The following is a 23820-nucleotide window of genomic DNA, read 5'->3' as shown; positions in this document are numbered from 1 at the left end:
GAAAAATCTATTTAAATTATTCTCATGCCAACATTAAAGTATGCATAAGCTATATCATATTAGAGGTTTAACCAACAGAGAAAGGAATTTCTGGGACAGCTTTCCGGTTGACCTAGCAGAGACTAAAGAAACCTTAAAATGTACTATGATTTGTTTATGAAAGATTTACGCAGATGCAACAAGAAGAGATTATATCTGATGATCTGTGAAGATCCTTCCAGTCCACATAGCTCGAAATAAAGGTCTTCAACGTATTAAACCAAGTAATTCCTAGCAAATAATCCTAAGAATTTTATTACTATCCTACTGTTTCTTCTTATAATATTTTTAAAACTACACAGCAGAATACTGCATTGAAGAAACTGTACTGCTGACATCAGGCATGCTCTGGAAGCTTTAGCAACTGGGTCGAAGACTTTCCTTCACAAAGGAACATCTGTAAGATCCTTCATGACCGGCAGATTTCAGCTTTTCTAAAAAAATATTCATCCAGGAAAAAAAAAATTCTATAAAGAGTGAAGTATCTAATTGTTTTATAGGAAGTCAGACTGACATGCCAAAAGAGCCTCTTCCACCCTGAGCTGTGCACATGGTGAATGGTCTCAAAAGCTCTCAGCAGCAGGAGTTAACTTTTAGACATTCCTAGCATAATTGCAAAAATTAATGAGACTGTTCATATCCTAGTTAGTGGTGCTGTCTGCAGCTTTGGCTGTTCACCACCATACTTATTAAATGCAAGAACTTGCATATAACTGGGAGTCTCCACCCGTGTAACTATTTTGGATAGCTATGCTGCTGCACGTTTCTTTCACCTGGACAGGTCAGATAACTATTTTTGCAACGAGCTCATTGCTGAATAAGACAAAATTCTGAGGACACTTTTCTAGCCATGTAAAAGTGTTCCCAGCAAAGACGCACCGATAGAAAAATGTTACTTTATGGTCTTCTACCCAGTTAAGACCTGTATACTAAAAAAATAAGGCTGTTTCTAAAATTTTGAATCAGTCAATAAGACTGTATGTAAAGACAGGAGGATCAGAGTAGCAGCTAAGTAGGAAAAAAAGAAAAAATTCAGATGTCTTCAAATTTCTGAGTAAAGTGATTTTCAGTTTACTACAGAAGCAATTTTGTCATCGTACTGCTTCCATATTAATACAACACTATCAAGTGTGATTGTTTCATACACCACTGAAGAGAAACGGATCATTTACCTTACCCAGCTCCAGAAGCTCTTCAGGATCTAGCCTTTTAGATCTCAACTTTCTGGCCTTAACGATGCAAGTCACTGCCTTGCAACAAGCCTGCACAGGCACTCCTGGGGCAGCAGTTCTGCAAACAAGCCTGTCCCAGGAGCACAAGAATCAAGCACTTTGCTAACTCGTACCTACTGTCATTCACCTCAGTCTATCGGGGTTCCTTGTTCTGGCTTGACAATACACACTGCCCACCGACAGGCTGCCAGGAAAGCAATCTGCATGAAAACTGGTAAATGGAAAATTCGCAAGTGAGGAATCAACAACTGTTAGTCCCCATGAACCCCTGCAAAACTAACTCTTCATACAGCCCTACCCATGTATTTTGGTTACTCCTTAAGATCAATTTAAGACTAGTTTAAGACTAGACACGTACACACCATGTGGCTGTTTAAGGAAACTTGGGATTACTTACTACTCAGACTTGGAAAAGCAAATACGGACCTCTTGAAAAGGCTGATCATTCACTCACTGTTCACATAACCCCACTCTGTTTACAATCCCTAGAAACCTATTCCTAAATACTGCAGCTATTTTTTGAACAGCTTTCTGCCCTACCCCATCCCTCCAGCATTCTACAGTCAGCGTAAGGGCATTTGGGGATTTTTTGTTTTGGATTCATTCTCCCAATATCAACACCCTGTAAATCCACCTCAGGATCACCTCTCTCGGTTCCTAGCTGTCTCCCCAGACTGCAGGCTGTGAACAGAGAGACCAGAAAGTGACTGTATGTTCTCCAACCAATTTTCACAGAATATTTTTGAATAAATAGAAAGAGCGCTCCTGGGGTAAGTTCTTCTGCAATAGCAGAACAGGACACATCATGATTCTCTTATTTGTCAAGTTCTATTCTGAAATACCTGGCCAATGTGTTGTTGTTTTTTTTTTTTCCCCCTCCACATTCCCCTTTCTCTATTTCCCCCCCCATCATGCTGAACTAGAGCTTCTCCCAGAGTCTTCCACTACTGCTGGTAGATTTCCAGCAACTTTGATTTCCATTGTCCTTGAGCTCAGAGTCCTTCCTACTCTTCCGTGTCTGCTACCACTATGTATTTTTTTAGACGACAGTAATATTTCCTTTCAGCCTTCGTTTCACCAGGAAGAAAAACCTGGATCTGACTTCTGTGCATTCTCACAAGCACGTAAGAGCCATACCTGGTCAGGCCAGAGGTTTCCCAGCTTCCACTTCTTCGTAGTTCAAGGACTTCTGGAGCCAGAGATCACATCTGTGTATTTAACTGTCCAAAACAGACTGCTCCTTTGTGAATTCCCTCATGAATCCACGTACATCTGCAGCTACCACAACATCTTGTGATGAGGAGTTTCACAGCTTAACTTCATTTCCTTGCGTTTTGCATGTGCCACCTTCCAGCCTTACGCTAGAACTAATGTACTGGTATTGGAAAAGGCAATGACTTATATCAATCTCCACCTACCGTTCCCAGTATCCTTGTGATTTTTAAAATGTGCTTTGATCACTTCTCTGACACCCTGAAGAATCCTCATCTTTCCAGTTGTTCTTCCTAAAATAGCTATTACATCCCTCTGATCATCCTACTTGCCCCTTTCTTTCTAGGGCATGCTAATCAAAATTGTACATTGTGTTAGACTGTGACACTTCCCTGCCCGCTGGAAACGATCGCACCCACTGTATCAGAAAAACCACATCACACATGCTGCATTATGGTAATAAGTTTAGTATATTACAGGATGCCTAAGCCTTTTGGTTTCCGTTTCCAAACAATTCTATCCAAGTTTCCAGAGTCTATGATATTACACTCTTCATGGCTGAATTTTTAGCTCTACTACTCTATTCCTCAAAAGTGTTTCATCTCCTTTGCAATGATAACACCATCTTTTCCTGGAGCAGTAATCTCTCTTTTAGGTTCTTTTATTTCCTCTCCCTTCTCGGTACTATGATCATTGCTGAAAATATTAATATTTTTCAAAACAATCATCAGTGTCAATCCTTCCAGGTCTCACCCTTCATAAGTACTTCTACTCCCAAATCCTTACTCTTAATTCCTTTCTCCCAAATCCTGTACTAAGCCCACCACTGGTGACTTCCCATATGGCATCGTATCATATACTGTCAGATCAACAATTTTTCTGAACAGACAAGTAGTACGATTATCTAACCAAGAAGATACTTGATTCTTCTATTGCCTGCTACCACCCAGAATTTGACATACCAGTACTCCTTCTGATGGATCTGCTCTGAACAGCCTCATTCCTTCAGAAAGCCAGTGCCCAGAGCTGCGTCCCATCCTCCTCCTTGCTTGCAGTCCATCCACCCACCGCACCCGGCTTGCCCAGCCTAGCTGAGGCTCTCCAGAAGCTCCGGGCACATAGACGTTGTCCCACTTGCAACCCAGCCCCACCATTCTCCACTTCCTCTTGTCCCAGCCTCCCCTCTCCCCATTTCAACATCGTTTTGCAACAGGCGCATTTACATTTGGAGCAACATGAAAACGCTTTAATCCTAGCTTGATCCTTACTGAACAGCAACCCCAGTTTTTAATAGCTATGAAGTATCAAGTTGCTTATCACCTCCAGCAAGGTTTAACTCAGCTTGACCTTTGTATTCTTGCTTTACTCCTATATATAATTTCAGAGGTCAAGGCACGACTGATATACTGCCATGTCTGCTCATTTTCCATTCCCAGAAAGAGGCAGGTAGCTATCCTGCTCCGTAGGAAAGAAGCAGAGCTGTATTAGTGCCAGTTTTATCTGTTTTCTGTAAAACTAATTGCCCACTGAGATTGCACCCCCACCCCAAGGAGTACAAAAGCCACAGTAAAACACAGTGACACAGCTTTGCAGCCAGCCAGAGAGCAGCTCCTATACCAGGACAGCAGCGCAAGAAAGATTTAGTATGTGGGTGATGGAGGATTATATGGATTGGCAAGAGGCAGGTCAATATAGTAATTTTAAACTGAGGAACAGTTTATTTCTATTGTTTTCTGTATGTGAAAAGAAATACACTTTTCACCTACGTAAAGAACAAATGCTACATAATTGAATACTTAATCGCTCCCACTGATGTAGAAACCTTATTCTGTAAGTGACAGGTTTGCCCAGCCATCACTTTTGCAAGGGATGGCTCACTGAACACAGCTCCTTCATAAACACTGAGCAACGCTATGCAAAGAAACTCCGTCATATTTGGGAAGCGGCTAACACATACTAAGTTCTTTAAGGTACAAAATTCTGTCACCATCTGCCATTTCACAAACAGCTGAATGTCACTATTCTAAAAAAAGTTTCAATCTGAATAAGCACCAATAATAACAACTATGATGATGATGATCAGCAACAATGACAAGACAAAACTGCCATGCTTCTAACAGTAAAAGGGACTGTTAGGAAGCAAGAAAATAGCATTACGAAAGGCTGGACAAAGATATGGTGGCACTTTGGAGAGCCGCAGCTGGACTTACACTCATGGACTGGGCCAATGTCATTGCACCCGGTATCCTGTCTCTGTAAGCGACCAGAAGCAGCTCAGGCGTGCATACAAGAAACAGGGCAAACCGAAAGGCACAAATGGGACGACAGTTTTCAGATGGGGGGAATCCACAAATGAAATAGCGGTCATTCCTCCTCTAAATTCTGAGCATGAATACACTCCATAAATACAAGCACACCCGCAGTGCAATACTAATTGAAAGCACACAAGCACCAAGGGTCTTGTCTCCCGTCCTTAACTTAAAGTCTGTTTTCTCTGCACCACCCGTCTTTTGTTATCTTCTGATCAGCTTAATCAAGCATGGAGCTGTGTCCCAGTGGAAGTGCTACCTACAACTCAGAAGACATTTTGTCGATTCAGCTGGATTAGCTCCTGTGCGTTTACTTCAGTTATAAAAGCACGACCCATACTCCAGACGCAAGAAAAGCTGCAGGAACAGCCTCAGGTTTACAAGGGGAATGTTCCGCTGAACGCATCCCTTGCTTACTAAACTGCTGCAGCGGGAGTGAAGTGCAATTCTGGAAATATGTTACACAACTCCTAGAAGTACAGGGTGAGTTTAAACACAGGAAGCGGTGGTTAAATATAGATGCATTGCACAAAGTATCTTCACCAAAAGACACTACTGTTCTAGCCACCAAACCACTGCTGGGCAAAACTCCTTGTACAGGAAAAGTTGGAAACTACAAAGCCTAGATTTTTTTTTTTTCCATCAAAAGCGCATGCCATAGGAACTTCATTTTCTGCTTTCCAAGTTTCATTTCAAATGTGAAATTTTGAACTGGCAGGAACAAGAAGCAGATTCAGACAACGACCTCCCAACTTCACAACGTTTAAAAGTTGCAATTTCGTAGAACTCAGCTCACCCAAACCCCTCTTCATTTCTCGAAGCCACTAAAACCCACTGTGCGTACAGCTTCATTATGGCTTGCTTCTTTGCCTATATACACATTAAACATTCTCAGTATTCCATATTTTCAGTTTTTACATATCACGATGACTTTTTCCTAAGTTTAATCTAACACATCCTTCGAAGTCATCCCAATGTTTTGTTCTACCTTTCTATCCCATGATGAGTCACAGCACCTACCCTCCTGTTGGGGTACAAAATATGATACAAAACGACTGTTAGAAGTTATGGTGTGATCTGGGTTGAAAATCTGGATGTTAACTGTCTGGTGAACTCATACAGCAAGAGCTGTCCAGCAAGTCAATCAATGAGGCTGCATGACACCCGAATGCCTCTGTGGCTAATGTCCTTCCTTTCCACTGCTCTGCTTTTGGTTCCCAGCTGATCTGTACCCATCCTTCCTCAGACGGTTCCACCTAAAACATTGTCCTTACGAAGACGGTCACCCTTTGTGGCTCCCCACTGAAGCATTCCAGCATGCTGAGGTTACTTCATCATCCAAATACTTCCTTATTGACAGCCTACGCAGTTTATACAATAAAATCAACTTCAACAACTCTTTCCCTTGCAGGGTGCAAAACAAATTAACTAAGCTGGCTAAGTTCTGCTTGCAGGACTGGGATATGAGAAACAACTGAGACACAAGGTGGACGCTCAGAGTGACGGTAACAAGAAGGATTCAGAATACATTCACCAGGAAGGATAATCAATCAGGCCAGTGCTTCCTTCTAACTGGAACACATCCATCTGCATCTACAAACATCAACATTATCAAGCCATAAAAGATTTTTATTAGTGGGGAACAAAATGGGCAAATTCAAGTTCTAAAATTCAAGTTCTGAACTCTCAGTAAAACTGGAGAATGCACCAGCAATATGTGTACAGAGTTGAGGAGGAGTCTAAACAGACATACAGGCTAGGAAAAGACATTAGCTTTCCTGACCTGACTTGTTACAGGGCTATTAAAACAGAAGAAAAATCTCTAGTTAGGCATGCATAGCAAGCTAAAAGGAAAGAGTTTAAGTTTTGCCTCATGGTAGACTTTCCTACAGAAAAGCAGCCATGTTTTCAGCCAGCTGAGAAACTCCACAGTTTACCATGGAAAAATATAAAATAAGGGAAGATGTGGATTACACTTTCTTGCTGACACAAAGCAAGGCTACTAGTCAATTTATAGTTATAGATTCGAGGCAACTCCTAATTTAAAGATTCCAGTTTTAAAACACTTCCCACTAAATCACAGACTGTGAGGATCTTGTCCTCCCAAACAGGAGATTTGCCAACAGCCTGTCCAAGGGAGCAGTCAGTAACAGTGGTTATAAACGCAACACAGATCTCTTCCCCATTTCTTAAAAATAGTTCAGGGGAATACACATGGAGCTTTACCACTACTGAAAATACAAAACACAGTTACAGAATTAGATACCTGAATGTAATCCCGGAAAGAGTAAACTCTTCTCACGAAAACCTGCTTCTGAAAGAAGCCATCCAGAAGGATGCCACCCCATAGCTTCTTGGGTATACTACTCACCATATCTGTAGCTTGATCTTCTTTCCTTGTAATTCAACAGTTTTAATCTTGAAGTCTATCCCTAAAATAAACAAACACATGAATAAGTAATTAGTATTTATTTACAAAAAAGCAATTCCACATAAACTCACAACTGCTCCAGACAGAAGAACAGCTTTTTGCTTCTTTTACTGAATCGTCAGGTAAACTAAGGATGTCCGAGTGAGCTGGAATGCAAGAGGAGCATGGCTACCAACGCAAACAGGGCCTCAACAGGTCTACAATCGGTCAACGGATGCCTTCAGCTAACGTTGTTAAGATGATCTGGCTTGTAAAAGCTTTTAAGTTTCTTGCTTATTTTTAAGAAAGAACAATATCAGGGTTTTGCAATTTTCTGGAAAACTTCCAAAAAGAGGAAGTTTAGGAGTTTGCGTATAAATTTAAACATCCTAAACAAAATAGCAATCTTTCTTCTTTTTTAAAAAGATTCTTTCTCCAAAAATGATTAAACCACAATATTTTGCACATGCTGAAAAATTATGTGAAGTACTGTGGTGAATTTTTATGTTTGTTTGTTTGGTTTTTTTTTTTACTCTTATACCTAATCCTTGTGATACCACCATTTCAGAAACCTCTCAAAAAAAGATTCTTTTCCCCAAGATCCTCCTTTCCATTAATCTTGTTCAAGTAATCTGCTTGTAAGAATAATACTAACTACAGAAATCTTAATGCTTGTTACCTGTTTAACACGACTCAAAGCAGCCAGTGCGAGAGCCTACACCAGAGCGCGTGACAAGACTCCAGACTATTAAAAACAGTTGTCTTGCTTTTTACGCCGTTGAAACAAGCAGCAGAAGCCCTAAATTGTCTCGAGCTAAACACACACGTGCATGGTTTATAGACAGTCAACCTCAAGCTTCAATAATGTAAGCAGAAGGGTTTAAGCAACACGAAGCTTTCAACCAGCAATAAAAGGCAAGTTACCAGCATAAGCTGGCACCCAACTGCCACGTCTCTTCGTCCGGGTCCATCCCTGCTCCAGCCTCTGGCGTGGTACCAGCAAAGTCTTGACAGAAGCGTGTACCCATGACTCTCAAAACTCAGAGTAAGCACAGACCATCCTGAGAGAGCATGAATTAAGGTTTTTACTTTTAATACCAACTAATCCAAAACAATTCACGTGTTAATTTGTGGCAAAGCTGAAATGGAGTCGCAAGGAAGTTGGTTAACTATGGGGTTTGCAAGGACTGACTGAAGAGGAGATGAAGGAGAGCTGTCCTTGAGAAGACTTAGGAAAGAAGAAACTATCAAACTGAAGACAGATCCTTAGCTGAGACCAGTACTGAAACCAGTATTTAATATTTTCATTATTAATTCTTGTGTAATAAATTGTCTTATCTGAAGTCTACTGCTCACAAAAGTGAGAGGCACTGTACAATGGACAATTAAAATAAGAAACTGATAATCTTGAAGACAGAATAAAAATAAGGGATGGGTGTCAGCAGTACAAAATGCAACATTACATGCCTGTTACCTAAGAATTTCTTCTGTGAACCAGCAGCTGTTTTCACATGACAAAGAAGAAAGACCCAAGGCTGGGAGATTACCATTTTACTTTCACAGAGTAACTACAATCCCATGGAGAGGCAACCCTAGCACAGGAAAATACAATCTTGCAGGCATTTCTGGTGAGAAATTTCCACCCGAGGCAGGGAAATATGAACACCGTTCTTTAAGACCTTGGTGAAACCTCATTTGTGCAATGTGTGCAAACTAATCGCTCTTCCCCAGAAGAGAGGGGCTCGGACCAAAACAGATGCCATGCAAGACAAGCCAGGATGAGGAACCCCCACCACCAGCTCCTCCATAGCAGAAGAGGCTTGAGGACCATGTCTTGTTTCAACCTTCTCCTCCCAAAATTGCCTACAAGAATTATTAGCACAGACTACATCCAGTGGAGCAGGAACACTACAAGCCATCTTCTCAAAATGCTCTGATGCTAATTAGATGACAGAGTTCTGACTTCCAATTCAAATCAGAGAAACACCACTGATAATTTTTCATGCTTTCCAAAAATCTGTTTATATTTAGACTTTTTAAAAGGCAGCAGCTGCAATCACAAACTGCCCTTCTAAATCTACAAGGTCATTTTATACCAAGTAAGATTAAATAGAATTTATGAAACACACTATTATGTAAGAAGTCTACGTGGGAAGTCTGCTTTAAACTCCACCAAGTCCAACTCCTTTTAGCTCTATATACTGCACACACTACTTCATTTTAACATCAAAATATTAAATTAGGAAAATCTTTTCACATAAAAATCAGGATACCAGACCCTCTCTGGGAAAGGCTACACAATTTTAGATGGGGGGAGGAGAATCCCCCTCCCCACAGGCCTGCATTGTGCAGGGGCAGGAATGGGGATGGCACTTGCTAGATGGACACCTATTGCATATGTGGCCAAAGAGGAAAATGGAGAATAACCTTTCAATGAATACCAAATGCAGCTCCTCACAGAGCCTCTTACGGTTACCAAGTATTTCATAAGCATGAACCAGCGTGTAAAGGGGCAAAATTCCCCATTTCTAAGGATTTATATCAGTACCGTGACTAAAGGTAAAGGTTGTCCACTAATTCTAGGATGTCAGCTTGGGACCTTCAGACCTCCGTTTCAGGTCAGTGCTCCATTTTTCTCCAATTAGCCAAAGCCATACTTCATCATTCATGTTAAGTTAAAGTTATGAATCAATACAGCTAGTATCATATGTATGTGGTTTGAAAAATAAACCCACTGAATGATTAATAGCCAACATACAAAATTGCCCCAAATACACTTGACTGTCCCCAAGTTTTGCAGCATTTAAGCAAGTTGTTTGCCATGATGTAGCGCTCCACAGCAATGGGACTGAACAAATGAACACAGCATTTGCCAAAAGAGCATAAATAAAAGTATTCTATACAGTGACACTTACTTTTAGGTTCTGCCCAGATAAAGCAGGATGTTTGACAGCCACTTTTTATGCATTAAGATAAAGTAAGCTATTAACCCAGCCAAGGAAATTAACTCTTCTCTGCACTGAGAAGGATTTAGCTAACTCTAGTATTTGGGGATAAAATAAATCTCTAATCCCATGTTATACTCAGCTTCCCCTCAAATTACAATATAATACTAGTACAGCCTTCATAACAGAAAAAGTGTTATAAATAGCAACAACTATTTGCCTCTAAATACTTTCAAAGTAGTTTTAACAAACGGGAAAAACTAGATTTCTGCATCACTACAATGCCCATTCGGTTCTAGGTCTTTCCAAAGAAGTCGCCAGTGACATTGTGCCGGCAGAAACACAAAGGCTTCAGAGAACAGATTACAGGTATGGAGAGTTTCCAGTAAGTTCCGGAAAGAGTTTAAGAGGGTAACGGGTATAAAAATTGAATGGCATCCAGAACGGACATATTACTATCACAGGAGGATAATGACAGAAGTAATGAATTAAAGATGAGCATGAAATTACTCCCTTATTAAGTGTCGATAAGATACTAATCAACTTCAACAGGGCAAACTGGAATTCACAGAGAAACCTGGAAGTATACTGCCAGCCTATTAAACACTTAATATAACTCCATACTTTCAAATAAAAATTTGGAAGTGTTTGTTATGCTTCAGTATAGCTCACACAGTTTAACAATGAAGTCTCCTTACAGGCAGATCATCCCAGGTTTCTGGCTCATTTCTGGGTTTCCTTCCAATTCCAAGTCTTGTACCAGTTGCTTACAGCAACATATGGGCCTAGGTCTGAGCAAAAACTGAACTCACGGCTTTAAAAAACAGACAGAAGCTATTTACAGATTCTTTAGGTTACTGGTCTTCGAGTATCAATGCTTAAGAAGTACCATTAGTTGATCTCATGGTATGTGCAAACAAGATCTGCCCTTACACAAATATTGAAAGTCACTTCTGCCTAGTCACTGTAAACACACCAACCAAGAGGAGTTTCAGAAGCTGGAAGGTCAGACTTGTGCATCAGGCCACTGAAGTCAAGCTCTTCCACCCCTGCATCAGCAGAGGTTATTGTCAATGACTCCCAACAAAGCATTCCAGTTTTATTTGTATAAGTTTAAATATCTGAATGTCTTGGTGAACACAGAACTATTTGCTCAAGGGTTTTGAGTTTCCATTGCTCTCAGACGAAAGACATTACTGAAGACCCAGGACTTGCGTCAGCAGAACAGCGTGTTTTAAATCCATAATCACTGCATCCAAACAGTTCTATATCACTTGACACCTTCTCAAGCCCCTGCCAAGGTTTTATAAAGATGGCTCTTCTGTTGCTAAATCACAAACCAACTACTCTTGAAAAGCGAAAGACAGAATGCCATCAGTACAAAAGGGAGGGAGAAAAGTTATTTTCCAGTCCATTTCAGAGCTACAAATGATGAGCTAGCCCTTTTCAGACAGCACGAATTTTGTTTGCATTCTTTCCAAACAAAGACACCATTCAGCTCAGGGAGGACGCTGGGCGGTAGGAAGCGGAATGTAGGGCAAGAGAGGGGCAATGCCGCAGTGCTAGGAGCCTGACAGTCAACCTGCACGTCAAATCACCATCAAATGCAGACCGTAAGCAGCACAAAAGTAAGTGCATTCGGTATTTCATTTGTTAGTAATTGCTTTGCAAATACACTTTAACAGCACTATGTATTTTCAACTCAGGAAAAGCAAACATGCACAAATTCATACTCAAGTCTCGTGTCTTCAGCCTGCCCACCTCTGCGCTATGCAGGCTCTGGCAACAGCAAGTATTTTTCTTAACAGCGTACTTGAACTACAGCTATCGACACCCAAATTAACACAGCAGAACACAGGCCACATTCCCGTTTCCTGAGGAGCACCAGGAGCCATCTGGATGGCCCCTCTCGCCTGCATCCCTCCCAGCGGTCGGGAACCCTGAAGCAGGCAGAGGTTCGCAGCCACAGCTACGGCACTTTCTTCAAGGGTTTGAAGGTGCACCGGAACATCCTCCCCGCTAATCCCCTGCAAACAGCTAAAGCGAGGTGGAGCTCTTCCAAGTGCTTTAATAGCCACAAAAGGATATAAATCTTATCTTTACTGCCTAGCTTTTTAGAAATTCCAGCCTAAGTAAAGAAAGAGACTGACCAGGAAGAAAGAAATCTATCTGCTATCTTTCTTTGAACGAACAGCTTTCAAATTCACGAAGTCAGAAGGAACAGAGCCTCAGGACTTACAAGAGCACGAATACCTAGTTAGCACAGGAACACCATCACAGAAGCAGAGAGAAGAGCTGTATCCTTCAGGTATGTTTACAGCTCACAGTAGGGCCCAAACAGCCCTAAAATGTTTTTATTTAAAAAGCAAAAATGCAAAAAGAAAACTTATCAACAGCAGGCAGGTACAGCAATAACTAAGCCTGGAAGATTTTTAAACTACAAAATTAACTTTGGGGCAGAGACCTTTGCAGAGCTTTGTCTAGACTTTTTATAAAACTACCTGATTATGAGATCTCTCAATTCTCAAGACAGATTTATAATACTGTAAGACTTTAACATCTTAATGCAGAGGATGACTCCTGAAACAAACTTCTGACCCAGATACTGCCTTATCAAGTTTATTAATGTCTAGAGCATAACACTAATACGAAGGTGATTCCCCTAACCCTTCCCAGTAACAACCTTTCTAAACACATCAAGTCCAGAACTGTAAACTCTCCAAAGTCAAGGCAAGTCCTGCATACAAGCTTTAATACTTCAGAATGTTATTTCACTAAGAATACGCAGACATTAACATTTGTTATCAATGAAGTAGTTAAGACAAAATATTTTGTAAGAAAGCTTCAGATGTAAATATACTTTCCAAAGTAAACCCAACACAAGCGTATCAGCCAAGAAGTGAGAGTTCTGGTTTTAATTAAGCTCTTAGTGATCTCAGTTATTACTTAGGTCTTTCAAAATATTTATTCTACAAGGTATTCATACCTACACAGTATGAATATACAACAGTCCCAACCATACTCAACATTTGAAGTACAAATACTATTTTTCAGAGGCTTTATATGAATTAGATTTCTGAAGTTTCTCTGCCTTTTTCACACCTTCAGCACAGAACAAAGTCTCAATGCCGGGTTTTCCAGGTGTCATACCCAATACTGGGATCCGGGACTTTGCCGAGACAGTGCTTTGCACTTGGCGTGAAAGGTGTTTGAAGCACAAGATTCAGACAGAAGAGTTTATTTTAGAGGAGCAATAGCAAACCCCATGCCAGGTGATCATTCTGTGCCTAGGCACGCTGGCACCACTCGACTCCAGCTCTACAGAGACCTGTGCAAGCACACACAGATTACACAAATATATATAAACCTGCTTTAAAGAGCCTTAACTCTACATCATATTAAAAAAAAAAAAAAAAAAAAAAAAGAAAAACCAAACTTGCTTCTTAGCAAAACGTAAATCTTTGTTTTGATACTGCAGTGACTTCTTAAAAGAGGTTCATTTATAGTTGACAAACTTACAGATTAGATTATCCAGTATTAATCTCAATTCCCATTCCTCAGAAGGCAATCCAAGGACTGCTTTTTCCCAGGCGGGTCTCTTGCCTCACCTGCAGCAGGGCTCTGCCCTGTACTAGACGGACTCTTAGCAAGGGCTGCCGTGGAAGCAGCCACAGGGCCCGCAGCCTCTCTACAGCTCCCTGGGACATCTCCTTTCACTTGTCCCTGAGAGATAAGAAAGGAATAGGCACCCCTCACAAAGCGCCACTTGTAAGACTCACAACTTTTTGACAGAGTATTTATGAATACTTTACAAATTTGCAAACTAACCACCATTCAGATTGTTCTGGAAGAGAAACAAGCTATTCACAGTCTCATCCTTTGGCAAAAGCTTGAGTGAAAGCGTAAGTTTTATCAGAGAGAGCAAATTTCAGCTGACGCGGTAAAGAACAGGAGGCGGCTTTAGGCTAGCTGGGACAAGCCTCTACAGTCATGGCACTTCTTTCTGAAATACAGATTTGCTACCTTTGGCAGAAAGTACGGCATTCAACTACAGAGGAGAGAAAACTCCAGTAACTGGTCTCTAAAAGGAGCTGGAAACCACATTATCCTCCCCTATTGCTTGTAGCTTAGATCTCATGTGGACTTCTCTAACAGGTGGATCTCTGTGGCTGCTTCTTTCTCTGGGTAAAATTGCCATAAAACAATAAAAGGAGTCACTAGACAAAGCCGCAAACTCCTGCTCGCTAAAGCAAGTCTGAATGAGATTATCAGAGAGACTGAGACAACGAGGAAACCTGAAAACCTGGACTACTTGGCTTCTTTTAAGCAGTATTGAGAAATGGTAGATCCAGGTAAGAAACTGATACTTTAGGTCATAACTACTTTCTCTAACAAGACATTTATTCATCAGGAGTAAGGGATTACATTGCACTTGAACTCTTCCTTGTCTTTAGCCCTGATCACGTGTAGCATGGTCAGCTACTTGGGAAGGAACAGAGTGGGAAGAGGGAAAGGCAGTGTGACCAGCAACAAAAAGCAATCGATTGAATCCAAACGAGAAGCCTATCAATGCTTTAGAGTCTGACAAGGTGCAAACACACAGTGCTCTTAGTCTAACGTTGGTGGGCAATACTAATTTTGCTCGTGCTTTTGTAGGAGGATGTACAAAGAGTTATCATGGCAGCCCCACACCTCTTGGTTTTACAAGAGGTGTGGGGCTGAATCTGTGGGAGAGTACTGAATCTACCCTCCTCTCCAGCTTTCAAATACATTTAATCTCATGAGTAAACAAGATAGTAATTAAGTGAATAAGACAGCTAGTCTTCCTCTTTCAGGAGAAAGCTCACTTCACATGCACGCTTATCTGCTGATTTTCTTTTGTTTACATGTACACATACATACAACAGACATCTCCAGCCTCCCATATATACACACTTGTATGTGTATCAGTACCTGTACGGATCTTTTCTACATTTATGCACGGCAATAAATTCTTTGAAGAAACAGAAAAGTAGTATTGTTTAACACAAACTTCCACATAAAACAAACAGCTCCCCGCTTGCTTTGGAAAGGTGAAAACCAAGATCACTGAATGCAAGTTCTGCAAAACTCATGCAAGTCCTCAGGGCCCCCCTTAGTGTCCCAGCCCCACCGACCTCTTTCGTGGCCCTCCCGGAGAGCTGTAGTCGGTCACAGATCGCCCGCCACAAAGCTACCTACCACAGGATGCACAATCAGGTCAGACAGCCCGTGCAGGCTACAGAGGCCTCGGGTCTGGACTATCTTTAGGTGGCCCATTTCGGAGCCAGGTACCTCAGGTTTCACCCCGGTGCTTGCCCATGCTGTGTCCTCCACCTGCAGGTGGGGAGCTGGGGAAGAGTGGGGTGAAAGGCAGGAGTTGCATGGCCAGAAGCAAAGCCCTACACAGACAGGCACACAAGTTCTGGTTAGTACAGTTAGAACTGCAACCCCAGCGCCAGTTCCTCCCCTTACAAAAACCAGGGCAAGTTATTTACGTGTCTCAAGTCCACTTTATCATCTTCATTTCAGTAAAAGCAGCTAAGACAACAGCTCAAGACTGACGCCTGGAGCAAGCTACACTCTCCAGCAAGACTTTTCCTTTTGTCTTATTTTTCTCGACCTCACACTAAAACCTGCAAGTGCACCAGCTACTGCAGGCGACTCCAAAAGCTGAAGGGACATTTTCTGCTACAAGCAAACACTGCTGTAAGACAAAGCAAAAATCAGGCACCTATATAAAAGAAGATTAATAATAAGTTTAACAATTAATAGAACTTTTTTCAAAAACTAACATGATGATTCTGAGCCTGTCTGTTCTGGTTAGCAAAGGGGAAGAGGTGGAAGGGGAAAAACAAAAGGAGCAGAAAACTGTAGCGGGTAGCAACCATCAGTCAGTGACTGAGTTATTGTTTGGCCCTCAAAGTAATTTTAGTTTCTCTGCAAAACCAAAATTGTATATCCTAACACACCAAGAAGCTTGTAAGTTGCTTTCCAAAAATTTAAGTTCAGCAGCGCTCATGAGAACAACACAGCCAGATGCGGATGGAGAACAGAGGAGGCAAACAGGTATCTCTCACCAGCTGAATACATGGAGCCAGGCAACCCGATTGCTGCTATTAGCCTAAAATAACTCCACACAAACTGCTGCAAAACACTGCTGGAAGTTATAACTAACACAGGGTACCCATTACACACAGGTGACGGACAACACTTAGCAGTTATTTTAGACCATGCTGCAGATTCCCACTCATTTTCACTAAAGGCTACTACCACACTGGTCAGACCTAAAACAAATACTTACCAAAAACCCAGATTACCATCATTCATGATACAAACTTAGATGAGAGTCTCCTTGCAGTCTCCAAAGTTACAATGACTCAGGACTCCTATTCAGCTGGAGGCTAGGGAGCACCTACATAACTTGTTCAGACACAGCAGCCCAGTGCCACGACTGGCGAGCAGAGCCTCAGCACTCGGAGCAAAGGGGCCCCAGAAAATGAATCGAGGCAGTGCAGGACTCTCAGAGCCACTGCCTGGAGAAGGCCATGGGGAGAACCAGCAGCAGCCCCCCAGGACCAACATGGAGGGTATCAGGAATCACAGAGCAGGTGACACTGAAATGGCCTTTTGGTTGTCTTTGCTGGCCTCTTCTAAACCTTTAATTCCATCGTTTTTGACATTCAGTGACCAGGAGTGTAACGAAGTACTCAAGATATGAGCAGACTATGGATTTATGCTGTAGTAAAACAGAAATTCAGTGAATTCACGCGTTTCAGTGTTTCATCTTCTCTGCACTAAGACTTTCCTAGTGCAGAGTGCACAAACTAGAGCAGCAACACGAACTCACTCTTCCGGCTCTGCAAGGTTTCAAGTCGTGACAATTCAGCATTTACAGAGCACCAGAAGTTGCATCTAAATAAAGTAACACATACCTTACGTGAAACCTTAGGAAATGTACACTTAGTTAATTCTAGTAGTCCAAGAAAGTTCCACAACAACTGGGCAAGAGAAAACATCCACGAAGGTAAGAGTCCTGTTTGAGAGCCCGGTTTTCATCGAGCAAGGCATGGGAGGACCATGGTAACAGAAACAAGTGATTTAATTATTGTAATTCCACCAGCCACAAATGATATGATTAGTGTTACATTTTTTTCCCCACACATCCAGTCACTGGTGTCAATCCTCCCACCCTCAGACTGAGTCTATCACCTAGAGACCTCTCCTTTCCCGAAGGACCTTCCCCAAGTGCTCTACTAGTCACCCGTTCACTGAACAACCCCCTGCATACTTTGGTTTAGTACCTTCATGAACCGTCACTTGGGTAGACATTCACTCCTTTACGTCGAGGTCACCAGCCTCAATCCATGCCACCTTGACAGCAACAGCTCCACAGAACTGGTTTTCTTAGTAACATTCATACTAACAAGCAGAGAAACTGCTGGGGCAATAACTGTATCCTCAACTGCTAGGGATCCACGGTACCTGAAGTATCCTGAAAATTGGTATTTTTCTAGAGCAGGTATCAAGAAAAGTAATTATGAGCACACCTCTCTCCCTCTATAAAGATAAGCTAAAGATTCTTACCCACTGATATTTGCTAGTGTGATGGTGTGTATTTTAATAAACCACCATTTAATTCTAGCATCTATTTTTAGGAATGCAGTAGATTCTCAAAATCCAAACAATCCACATACCTTTGGCTTTTAACACATTTGCTAAACTAGAGATTCTTTTAAAAAAAAAGTGTATTTCCTTTTCAACAGATTGATCAAGTCCTATCAGCCCCTCCTAGTGACACCCATGACTCTTTCATGAATCTTCAATTTTTCAGTATGATTTTACAGTATCTTTATAAAACTGTCTTCACAGGCTATGTTTCACTAATACCGTATCAATACAGATAAATTCCAGAGTTGGTGATGTAAGGGAGAACGCAGGACATTAGCAGTAGCACTGTTGCCAGATCATCTCCTACCAATTAATCCATTCTTAACGAAGCAGATGACAACCCTGCGAGACGGCAGCTTCTTAGTATGACCTACATTCTTCCATTCTAGACACCTGCATTTGTTGTGCTTTCAAATGCTGTCACACATCACGAACAAACAAGGAACTGCAGTAAGACTCGGCATTGCAGGGATATTTGATGTATGCAAATCAACACCAGCTAACTGATAAGGGGGACTCGGCCGAATATTCATTTTGGTGACAAATTCAGTCCTGTGGCTTATATCCCCCAAAATACCTGGCTTAATCCCCCCCAAACAATAGAAGGCCATTGTTATCCAGCTGACCTCTTATCTGGGAAGGGCCGCATACTGTGAATTCATTCACCTCTTCACCGCTTGCAGAAACGGGGGATCCTCAAGCTGCACTGCTGCTTCCCCATCTGCAACTGCCTCGCTAGTTTTCCAAGCACTCTGCCTCATATTCCGCCTGCAGCCACCAGCCAGTTCAGAGATGAACAGCAATGTTCAGAATTACGAGATTCAGAACTGCAAGAGTGAAGGGCACTTTCCCAACTTGAAATTCTTTTTGAAGTGTTCCCGTTTCCCTTCAAAGCGGCAGTGAGTTGTAAGCATGCAAGCTTCCTTTGTGCATCAAGTCGTTTCAAGGATGTATATTAAATCTAGGTCAAGACTACAGCCTTCTAGCATGCCAAAATTTTTCTCTCATTACTAGCCTCACTTGAAACCCCCTCAACAATCATTCTTCAGAGATTTATATTAAAATCACAAGTTAACACGTACATGTTAATTCTGGAATAAATCATCACAGAAGTCAATGTTCCTACCAGAAACTCTTTAAGAGCACTTGGGGCAGTATTTAAAAATAAATACATGAGAAAAAAAATCAAATAATCAAGGAGACAGAGGTGTGGTGAGTCGTCTGCTCTCCATACACCAGGTTGCTGCACCGACACAGCAACCGTGACCTTCCGCCCCTCCACTATTCTTTGTCACCTATATTTAAAAAGTTAACCATCTCCAGAAACAAATCCTGACATCTCTTTCTTTTCACTTTACTCCCCTCCAATGGAAAGAAGTCCATTACCTTGCTGTTATTGCACTGATATTTGCAGACGTAAATTCTTTATATTAGCTGGAACACAAGCAGTAAGACTTTTCTTTTTTTTTTAAAAATACAGATTACATCCACACATTTAGGTCTCGGAAGCCACAAGGCTGTAAGGAAGCAAACAGTATCAACACATCAAGAATCCCGTGAAGCTGCTTCTCTTCAAGTGGCATTGTTCAGATGTTTAATAGATTGATTACAATGTGAAGTGCTGTTCATCCCCATACCTGGAATAAAAACAGCAAATCCAAATAATCAGAAGGTAAGAAAGGCACCAGTGCTATTCAGCACACAGTCAGAGTCGAGGTCCCATCACGTGGACCTGCTTGGAAGGAACTTAAAATGGCACTGCCTCATTCAACAATGACACAGACAGTGATTTACTAAGAATTTTACATGTATCTCAAGTTCCAGCTCCCTTACTCCATCTACTGCATCCATTTAAATACTGACCTGCGAACAAAAAGGTAGTAATGATGTTTACTTGCAAAGATTAGTACAAAATACAGCATTCCTGTTAAGTGCAGATAATGACTCCTCCAAGGGATGAATTAAGGTATATGAGCCTAAAAACATTAATTGGAGGTGCCTGACTAGACGTCTGTAGGGAAAGGTGTCTTGACAAACTAAAGCTAAATCTACAAGAGCTCAAAACAACCCAGTTTTGAGTAACCTTTCCTTGAGAGGTGTCACGTCCTCCTCCGTGTTCAAAGGGAGCGACAACGGCACAGGCATTCATGCCTCAGCAATTCAAGCCACGCTTTTGGGTGATTAACAAATGCACCATCGGTGATTTAAATTGACAGAGACGGCTGAGGCAGTACAAAAGAACAACATGGTTTTCTACCTCGGGCAAAGCAACAGGGTAGGGGACTTTGGGCGAGCTCTTGAACTGCCATAGCTATGCCCGTGAACCCTCCAGGGTACGGAACGCTGCACAGCACACTATGGCCACATGCAGCAGCAGGCCAGCTGATGGCAAGGGACCTTCCCAGGACCAGAACTTCAGCCAGTGGGCTATGTGTTTGTGGCACGGTTTTGACTTGAGAGCTAGTACTCTCCATATCAGGGCCTGGGCAAAGTTCAGGAGATAACCAGGGCAAGGACCATTTCCCAATAAAATGGATGCAGACACCAGGTTCTGGACATCAAGTGACAGCTGTTTCCAACGGTTGTGGCACGTTTAACTTGGCCATCAGTTCAGTAGACATGTTCAAAGCACAGCTGCCATGAATTCTGGGTGCAGTGCCATTCTACCTGCCATTTGCGCCAAGTAGACTGAAATTGAGATTGCAGACAACGACGAAGGTTCAGAGAGTCTCACTTTGGTGCAAGTAACCTGTCACATACGACAGGGACAGAAACCATTTCTCAGGCCAGAACCAGTTATGAAGCCTTCTCATCCCCTCCTCCTCAGATGCCTTCATCTCATTTGTAAGCATTAATGCAACTTTTGTCTGGTGAAGTCTAACCATATACAGCCTATAACGCTTAGGGTTAGGCAGTCCTCGATAGAGCATGCTGTGCGGAAAGATCTGAGGTGGCCACACAAAGCAAGCAGATGAACCAGCCAGGGTCCCATGGGATCTCTCTTCACTTAACCATATTCCCTCCAGCGAAGGAGTTTCAGAAGTCATGTGAAAGTACAGTTCAAATTTACATGTAAAAAAATCTCTGTTCAGAAAGAGAACTAAAGCTTCCTGTTGACACCACCTACGCTGCCACTTAGATCTATGAGACCACGTACAGTTTCAACACAAGCAGTTACTTCTTTCAGAAAAAAGAAACTTTATCATTTTGTTATTCCAGCAGCTAAACCTTACACAAGGCTCCCACAAACAAAACAGAAGAAAATGAACAAAGGAACTATTTTCGTGATATTTTATGCATACCAAGAGACAAGAGAGACAGTAAGGTTTTTATTCATAAGGTAGTAACGGGGGAAGAAAAAAAAAGGAAATGAAGTTCTAGCAAGAAACAGTACTTACTTCAGAGTTGTTCCCATGCAGCAACAATCTCTGCTTAGTGGCAGTTAATTCCAGGTTTGAGGGCTGATTTAATTCTCTGCCATTACATCTTTCATTTTCTAATATACTCAATAAACTTCTGGCCCAGGCAGCAGAATTCTGCCAGCCACCTTTACCAGCATGTATTTTTAAAGAGGGCAACACATGAAGCAGCCACATCTCCCCATGAATCCCTTTGTCACGAAGCCCATTAGGTCCCATACCTAAAATCATGGCAGGGAAAGGTCTGGACTCCAGCAAGCTGATAGTCCACACAAAAATTCACAACTAATTGGAATTCTGCTCCAAGCCACCAAACGTGTGCGCTAAGTATGTTCAAGTTCAATTACAGTAAATTAATTCAGTCTTCATACCTGTCTTAGCCTTCTTTTGCTGTATTTGTTAGCTAGAAAATAAATATGGTACATGAATCTGCTTTCACATAAACTGCTTCTATTTATGAAACAGAAAATTTGTCACTACTTGCTGTAACAGTGATTTTGTCCTCAAGTTACATAAAAATAAAATTCGAGTTAACACTTACCCTGGCTAATTTATACTCGTCAGATTGACAAGACAGGTAATACGTAAACAAAGGGAAGTAGATTCATTCAGGAAAAGCATTAGCTTTGTCAAATTGGCAGGTACTGTGTCTTAGAGGTCATTAAAAAGATTCAGCCAGTCAACCCGTTATAAATGCTGCGAAGCTCAAGAGCACCCCAGAAGCTCTCTGCCTTCCCAACTTCTGTAACGATGACTTACTGCAGTCCAGAAACTCAGATCGTTACTCCTTGTTTCAGTATTTAAAACTCCTTACTGCTAGAACTACTGAAGAACGGAAGGACAGACCATCACTTACATTTTCAGACCAGGCAACTTGCTGGAACGTACACTTCCCATTGAACCCACTGACCTACATTTAATTAGTTGCAGCCACGCCAGCAGATGAAAGACCCTGGATAGATGAGAAGGCTTCATAACTGGTTCTGGCCTGAGAAATGGTTTCTGCCCCTGTCGTATGTGACAGGTTACTTGCACCGAAGTGAGACTCTCTGAACCTTCGTCGTTGTCTGCAATCTCAATTTTAGTCTACTAGAATACACTGGAACACCCTCACAGGTACTGCACAAGGATTTCAAACCTTTAACAGCAAAACTGAGGAGTCAGAGCTTCTCCAGTTGTTTCCAAACAGATTTTGACATTTGTCTGCATGATGCAGTCACTATCAGTACTCGAGAACTGAAAGCTTGCAATGCTTTACACACTTCACAGTATGCCTGAAGTTTTTTCAAAGATTTTAAGTCAATGCAGTTTTAGGAGGGCCAGGTAGTTACTGCACTTGGACTTTTAAATGTTTTCTCTGGTGAAACAATCTACGAGCTGCCTTTTACAACTCACTGAAAAGAGGGCATGTGCTTTTAAGTGACCACTTATTGCTGGATGACCAGGTTTCTTTCATTATAAACAGAAAATATTACCATTATTTATTAAAGTACCCTAACTCAAGCTACCTAGGCTACACCACAGCAGCAAGTTTTGTCATTGTTGGCATTAGAGACGCATCGACATTTACTAAAGCACCAAGCCGTTACTAAAGCACCAAGCACTGCAGTCTCAGATGCTATCTAAGCATCGTTCCCATTCACAGAGGGCTGGAGATAAGCTGTGACCCAGCCCTTTCTGTGCAAAATTTTCAATACGGAATTGCCGGTTAAGGACACACCTATTATTTCCTACAGAGACTCCAAAGAATGGCACTGTGTCTAGTGTTAAATATAGTCTGTTCAACTCCAAAGCTCCATTCCTTGCACTACATCTGTGCAATTTCACAGGTATTTAACTGAAGCAGTTGCCATATTATTTAGGATGTCTTTAGTTACTGAATATCAACTTATACATATACTGCAATACCTACGTTACATAAAAAGCTTTGATTGATGAACCTTCAGCATCAAGAAACACAGAGACTTCACAGAGTCAAAGCACGGCAGCAGGTATTTATCTTTGGTTTACACCAAGTTCTAAGAATCTGAAGACAATTTCCACACCATAAGCATCAGAACTATATGGCACAGCGTGACCGTCAAAGTTCCTCCACCTCCCTACTCTTGGAGGAGATCAAGTATTATACCACCAGATGTTTCTACCCAACCTCCGTAAGTTCTCCAGCAAGTGAGAAGATGAATGGCAGTGTTGTCAAGCTAATTAGCAGGAAAAAAGATTGAAGAAAAAAACCAAGGCTATAATATTGCCCAGAAGCATCACATTTCTCATTAAGTCTTATCACCTTTTTTAGCTATTACCAGTACTGCAACACTCAAATTGAATGCATAGAAAAAGCCTGAGAAACAGGAATTATGTGCCTTTGAAAGGGTGGAAGAAACTGGAAGAATGTCACATGACATGCCTAGAATCAAAAGTTATTGCTACCCCAAAATGTCGGCCTCTCCCAAGGCAGCACTGGAGGCCGTAAGGCTTGTTTGGATTCTTTAGTTTGCTGTACGCTGCAACAAGGTTAGCTACACCTCATCTGCAAGAAGAAAAAAGCCTAAAGCTGCACCTTGCCAA

At 41.7% G+C, this 23820-nt stretch overlaps 1 protein-coding gene across 2 annotated transcripts in view; it reads right to left on the bottom strand.

Annotated features, from left to right (window-relative positions):
- RAB10 (RAB10, member RAS oncogene family) overlaps window positions 1-23820 on the bottom strand; it is a 52109-nt gene that overhangs the window by 17126 nt on the left and 11163 nt on the right. For both annotated transcript variants that reach the window (XM_075497586.1, XM_075497585.1), the window contains exon 2: window positions 7164-7224. In XM_075497586.1, coding sequence (XP_075353701.1) covers window positions 7164-7224 — 61 coding nt within the window. The remainder of the gene's footprint in view (window positions 1-7163; window positions 7225-23820) is intronic.

Source organism: Mycteria americana, chromosome 3, assembly GCF_035582795.1.
Source record: "Mycteria americana isolate JAX WOST 10 ecotype Jacksonville Zoo and Gardens chromosome 3, USCA_MyAme_1.0, whole genome shotgun sequence".
NCBI classification, from domain to species: Eukaryota; Metazoa; Chordata; class Aves; order Ciconiiformes; family Ciconiidae; genus Mycteria; species Mycteria americana.
The sequence above is the reverse complement of the archived record's forward strand: the minus strand, read 5'-3'. Positions and strand labels throughout refer to the sequence as shown.